The sequence below is a fragment of the Rhinopithecus bieti genome, unplaced genomic scaffold, assembly GCF_001698545.2.
Source record: "Rhinopithecus bieti isolate Rb0 unplaced genomic scaffold, ASM169854v2 scaffold_31823, whole genome shotgun sequence".
Taxonomy (NCBI): domain Eukaryota; kingdom Metazoa; phylum Chordata; class Mammalia; order Primates; family Cercopithecidae; genus Rhinopithecus; species Rhinopithecus bieti.
Genome location: NW_016814121.1, coordinates 2,706,417 through 2,713,157, shown reverse-complemented (window position 1 = coordinate 2,713,157; position 6,741 = coordinate 2,706,417). Strand labels below are relative to the sequence as shown.

The 6,741-nt window shown below is 51.9% G+C and overlaps 1 protein-coding gene across 1 annotated transcript in view; it reads left to right on the top strand.

Moving 5' to 3' along the window:
• The window catches only part of LAMC3 (laminin subunit gamma 3), a gene marked incomplete at its 5' end in the record, with an annotated part of 87,173 nt that overhangs the window by 47,843 nt on the left and 32,589 nt on the right, over positions 1–6,741 (top strand). The window contains 2 exon segments of the mRNA XM_017849893.1: positions 2,174–2,392; positions 5,974–6,162. Coding sequence (XP_017705382.1) covers positions 2,174–2,392; positions 5,974–6,162 — 408 coding nt within the window.

Here is a 6,741-nt window from a genome sequence, read left to right as displayed (position 1 = left end):
CCGCCCGCCTCGGCCTCCCAAAGTGCTGGGATTACAGGCGTGAGCCACCGCGCCCGACCTTTTTTTTAAACATAGAAATGTGATTACACAGTCGGGCGTGGTGGCTCATGCCTGTAATCCCAGTTCTTTGGGAGGCCGAGGCGGGCGGATCGGTTCAGCTCAGGAGTTTGAGACCAGCCTGGGCAACATGGTGAAACCCTGTCTCTGCTAAAAATACCAAAATTAGCTGGGAGTGGTGGTGCACACCTATAATCCCAGCTACTCGGGAGGGAGAATTGCTTGAACCTGGGAGGCAGAGTTTGCAGTTAGCCAAGATCATGCCACTGCACTCTAGCCTGGGTGGCAGAGACAGACCCTGTCTCAAAAAAAGAAAGAAAAAGAAAGAGAGAGAGAGGAAGGAAGGGAGGGAGGGAAAAGAAAAGAAAGAAAAGTAATCACACAGTACAATATTCTGGGACTTACTTTTTGTCAGCTAACCAGCTAACATTGTGTCCTGGAGGTTGTTCCTTGTCATTACGCGTAGAAAGCCTGGTTTTCTGTGTCTGGTGTGTAAGATCCTGCGGTATGGGTGCTCTGTGAGGTTTTAGCCATCCCCCTATTGACAGGCACTTGAGTGGTCTCCAGTTTTCCCCATTACAACCGTGTCACAGGGAATAGGGACCAGACTCATAGAAAGGTCTTGGTATTCCAGTATAAGTGTTGCTTTAGGACAGAGTGCTGGAAATGGAGATATTAGGTCAAAGAGGGAGCATTTTCCATTTTCATCCACGCTGCGGAATTTTCCTTCAGAAGGCCTGCTCTGATGAGGAGTGTCGGCTGCCCCCAGTCTCCCTGTTCTGTGTCTGCAGATGGTCATTTTCATATTTTGCCCAGAGTTTATAGTCGTTTTCTGTGGGAAGGCTGATCTGCCAGGACCCCTACTCCTCTGTTACTGGAAGCAAAACCTCCTGATTAGTATTCATACATCCACACTCATTTTTTTTCAAATATCAGATTTCTTTATTTTTAAAACGTACTCATTATAGTTTATCTAAATGCAAAATGTTCACTTTCCTTGCAGGTAAGAAATGTCACTGACATTTCTGTATCAATTAGCTTCTCTTACATCAAAATCCTGTTCTAGTCATTAGTCTCAAAATCTCCTATAACACTTAGAACTTTAGGCTGGTCGTGGTGGCTCGTGCCTGTAATTCCAGCACTTTGGGAGGCTGAGACAGGAGGAGTCCTTGAGGTCAGGAGTTCAAAACCAGCCCGGGCAACAGGGCAAAACCGTTTTTCCACAAAAAATTTAAAAATTAGCTGGGTGTGGTGGCACACACCTTTGGTCTCAGCTACTTGGGAGGCTGAGGCAGGAGGATCATTTGAGGCCAGGAGTTCAAGGCTGCAGTGAGCTATGGTTGTACCACTGCTCTCCACTCTGAGTGACAGAGCAAGATTCTGTCTCTCTTAAAAACAAACAAAACAACAAGAAAAATCTTAAAACTTTAGAAATAGACCTTACACTTTGCCTAAATGTAGCATTCAGTTATGAGCAGGCCAGGTGAATTTCCTACACCCCATCCTCCACTAAAATTCATCTATAAAATGTTATCTGTCTGAGAGGTGTGAATGGTATCATCGTTGTTTAAATCTATATATCTTTAATAACCTGTGGAGTGGATATCTTTCCATAAAATTCTCAGCCATATCTATTTCTTCTTGAAAACTGCTGATTCATCTCCCTTACCCTTGAATGGACTATTAAAAAAAAAAAAAAATTCAACCGGCACAGTGGCTCACACATGCAATACCAGCACTTTGGGAGGCCAAGGCAGGGGGATTACTTGAGGCCAGGAGTTCAAGACTAGCCTGGGCAACGTGGAGAAACCCGATCTCTACAAACATTTTAAAAATTAGCTGGGCTTGGTGGCTTGCCTGTAGTCTCAGCTCCTGGGGAGGGTGACGTGGTAGGATCACTGGAGCCTGGGAAGTCGAGGCTGCAGAGCTATGATTGTACCGCTGCACTCTAGCCTGAGTGACAGAGAATCTGTCTCAAAAAAAAAAAAAATCATTGATTGTTAGGCTGCCTTTATATATGTGGGCCTGGTTCATATGTGAATAGGAGGGTTTTGAGGGGAAGCATGTGCAGGGAGCTTGTGCCTCCTCTCTTCCTCTCTCCCTTCTCGCCCTGCAGGCCAAGTGTTCCTGACTGAGGTCCGGCTCACATCTGCCCGGCCAGGGCTTTCCCCGCCAGCTTCCTGGGTGGAGACTTGTTCATGTCCCAATGGCTACATGGGCCAGTTCTGCGAATCCTGTGCTCCGGGATACAAGAGGGAGATGCCACAGGGGGGTCCCTATGCCAGCTGTGTCCCCTGCACCTGTAACCAGCATGGCACCTGTGACCCCAACACAGGTGAGTGTCCCGGCACCCCATCTGAAGGCACCTGGGTTATACCCAAAACAGCGAGATGAGTACTGACCTGAACAGGGCCAGCCTGGCACAGGCATTGAGGTGTTGGCCAAGCTGAGGGGCAGTGTGGGCACTGAGCTTTCCCGTGCTGCTTACTGCCTGGGCGCCTCATATTTTAATAAAAGTTACTACTGGGATTTATTGAAGCCTCAGACTCTGTGCCAAGGACTTTTTATGCATCAGGTGAGAGCCGTAAGCCAGCTGCTATGCAGGCCGTCTGTCCGTGCCACCTTCTCCCCGGGCTGATCCTTTTCCCAGGAAGGACCAAAGAAAGACCTCAGGGGTTCTTACATGCAGAGGGTGCTGTGAGGAAGGGCAGAGGCACCAGCATGGTGGGTGACAGCAGGAGGGTTCTCATGAGGGTCACACAGGTGACAGCAGCTCATAGGTGCCAACCCAGAACCACAGACCTGCCACCCTCACCCCTTAGTGGCCTTGAGAAAGTCACTTCCCTCCCTGAGCCTACTTCCTCTTCTGTAAGGTGGGGATATTGACAGTATATACACAGCCTCTGTTTCTACACAAAGCCGCATGGAGGTCAGGAGACACTGAGGCTCTGAAAACACAGGCCTGGTTGCATCAGCGCTCAGCCATGGCTAACCAGGAGTACCTTAGGGAAGCGCAGATAATGAAAGTCTCTACTTTTCAGGACACTTGGGAAATAATAAAATAGTGTCACCAGGTTCCTATATGTGCTATTCGCCTTCTCTACACTACATCATTGACTCCTGCAGACATTCTCGCGGGAGCCAGGACCCTTCCTGTCCCGTCTCACAGGGGAGGGCCCCACGGGCAGATATGTGGCCAGCAGGCGGCAGAGCCGTGCCTCCCTCCAGCCTGGACTCCCAGGGCCTGGTCACTACTGGCTACTCGTTCCCACTTCTTTTAGTTTTATTTTATGTTTTATATTTTATTTTATTTTTTGTGGGGGGTGACAGAATCTTGCTCTATTGCCTATGCTGGAGTGCAGTGGCACAATCTTGGCTCACTGCAGCCTCCTGCTGGGTTCGAGAGATCCTCCCACCTCAGCCTCCTGCGTAGCTGGGATTATAGACACCTGTCACCATGCTCAGCTCATTTTTATATTTTCAGTAGAGATGGCGTTTTACCATGTTGAGGCTGGTCTCAAACCCCTGACCTCAAGTGATCCACCTGCTTCAGCCTCCCAAAGTGCTGGGATTACAGGTGTGAGCCACCACGCCTGGCCCACTGATCCCCACTTCTATAGGAGCAGACCTGGCCTTGCTCGGGGTCACATGGCCAGGAGGCACTTAAGTAGGCTGGGCCCAGGCCTCTCTCCACTCCCACACAGAGGGCCTCATGCCTAGATGCCTGCTGCCTCCCCAGAGCAGGTGGGGGCTCTCTGAGAAGAAGGCTACTGGGCATTTTTCTTCCTGAAAAGACAGTAGCAAGGCGTGGTGGCTCATGCCTGTAATCCCAGCACTTTGGGAGGCCAAGGTGGGTAGATCACCTGAGGTCAGGAGTTCGAGACCAGCCTGGCCAACATGGTGAAACCCATCTCTACTATCTCTACTAAAAATATAAAAATTAGCTGGGCGTGGTGGCGGGCACCTGTAATCCCAGCTAGTCAGGAGACTGAGACAGGAGAATCGCTTGAACCCAGGAGGCAGAGGTGGCAGAGAGCTGAAATCATGCCATTGCACTCCAACCTGGGCGATAAGAGAAAGACTCTGGGGGGAGGGGGAAGAGGCCAGGCGCGGTGACTCACGCCTGTAATCCCAGCACTTTGGGAGGCCAAGGCAGGCAGATCACCTAAGGTTGGGCGTTCAAGACCAGCCTGGCCAACATGGTGAAATCCCACGTCTACTGAAAATACAAAAATTAGCCAGATGTGGTCAGGTGCCTGTAATCCCAGCTACTTGGAAGGCTGAGGCATGAGAATTGCTTCAACCCGGGAGGTGGAGGTTGTAGTGAGCCAGGATCATGCCACTACACTCTGGCCTGGGTGACAGAGCAAGACTCCATATCAAAAAAAAAAAGAAGTCGGCTGACGTAGCCAGGGAGGGCAACCACAGCCACACGCCACATGCCACACACCACATACAGGGCACTCTCTCTTCTTGTGTCCATGGCAGGCATTGGTAATCGAGCCCAGATGAGGCCATGTAATCCCTCCCTGTTGCAGTGCTTCCCGCAGCCCCTCTGGAGGAAGCAGAGTCCTCCCATGGCTGGGATCAGTCTGTCATCCCCACAGAGCCTCTGGCCCTGCCACAGCATCCCGCTCAGCTTGGCCAACTCCTCATCTGTGAAATGGGCAGTGTAACCCTGCTCCCTAGGCTGGGAGGAGGAATGAGCCTATGGGTGCTGGGCCTAGGCTGGGGCAGTTCCCTTTGGATGCCAGCCCTGCTGTGCGTGAGCGGCCTGGTCCTCACTCTTCCTCCCAGGTCACCTTGTCTTGGCTGCTGGGGTGCTTGCTGCCTGGGGACCTCCTGGAAGTGGTGGTCTTGGTTAACCCCGTCTCAGCCAGGCTTCTCACTCAGTCCCTGGCAGTGGGCCTCCCTTCTCAAGCACCCCAGGCTCTGAGCAGATGCCAGGTGTGGTCATCCTGGGGAAGAAGAGTTTGCAGAATCCACCATCATCAGGAGCCAGAGGGCAGAAACAGGGGTTCCCGCCTCTGAGACTAGGTATCCCCTGTGTATCCCAAACCACATAAAGGGGAGCCTCTTTGCAAAGTCACGTGAGGCAGAATTCTGGGTCTATGTCTCCCTTGGAAAAGTTGCTCTTCCTTTTGGTCCCTTGGAATCAAGAGGACAACCGTGTAGCGAATGGTAGCTGTGTCACCTGTTGGTTCAGAGAGAGATTTCGGAACACAAAATAATAACAGTGCTGGCCGGGCGCAGTCGCTCATGCCTGTAATCCTAGCACTTTGGAAGGCCGAGGTGGGCAGATCGCTTGAGGTCAGGAGTTTGAGACCAGCCTGGCCAACATGGAGAAACCCCATTTCTACTAAAAATACAAATATTAGCCAGGTGTGGTGGCGCACACCTGTAATCCCAGCTACTTGGGAGGATGAAGCAGGAATATCACTTGCACCTAGTAAGTGGAGGTTGCAGTGAGCCAAGATTCTCGCCATTGCACTCCAGCCTGGGTGACAGAGTGAGACTGTCTCGACTAGTGATAATAATAATAACAACAGCATCGACTATTATGTGTGCCAGAGAGTGTGCAAGGCACTTTGAATGCATGGTCTTGTTGGACCCTGACAAGAATCCTTTGAAGTCAGTGCTGTGGTTGTTCCCATTTTGCAGATGAGGAGACTGAGATGTGGGGGCATTAGACAACTTGCCCAGCTTTGCACAGGCAGTAAGTAGTGGACATGAACCGGGTGGTCCAGCTCCAGACCTGGACCCTCAATCCCCAGGCCCTGCTGCCTCCGCCTGGGAAAGGTTCCCACCCCCCTTCTGCCCGGGATGTGCTCCCTGACCTCTCCTGCCAGGATGCCCACCATCTCTGGGCATTCTGGATTCAGATAGTGGTAAACAGGTGCTTGTCTTGCCCCTCAGGGATCTGCGTCTGCAGCCACCATACCGAGGGCCCATCCTGTGAACGCTGCTTGCCGGGTTTCTATGGCAACCCCTTCGCGGGCCAAGCCGACGACTGCCAGCCATGTCCCTGCCCTGGCCAGTCGGCCTGCACGACCATCCCAGAGAGCGGGGAGGTGGCGTGCACCCACTGCCCCCCGGGTCAGAGAGGTGAGTGACTCCTGCGCCTGAGCCCTGCCCCACCGAGGGCCAAGTCCCGGCGCTGTGACTCTGCCCTGGGCTCCAGGGTTAGGGCTCTGGGTTTAGGGTATGGCAGGTGAGGGAGAGCCCAGCTTATAGGCAGCAGGCATGACCTCTGGGGACACGGAATCCCTTAGCCCCATAACCAGAGCCCCAGGCTGCTGCATATTGCCAGCAGAATTTGGGCCATTTAAAATTTGGGCCATTGAAAAATACTCATATCTGGTCCCTGGCCCCTTAGAGTCTGGGTTAGTGATAGTTGAACAAGTTCCCTGGGTGATTCTGTCACACAGCTAAGGTGGAAAACCTCAATTAAACTTCTAGCCTTTAAAAAACGTCATCAGGTGATGTACAAAGCAGAACCACCCACGCCCACCCTTGTTCTCAGGCTTATTGCATTCTTTCCTGCTCTGGACTTAGACATCCTCGACTCTGATTTTTTTTTTAAAGCAGCTTTATTGGCCGGGCGCGGTGGCTCAAGCCTGTAATCCCAGCACTTTGGGAGGCCGAGATGGGCGGATCATGGGGTCAGGAGATCGAGACCATCCT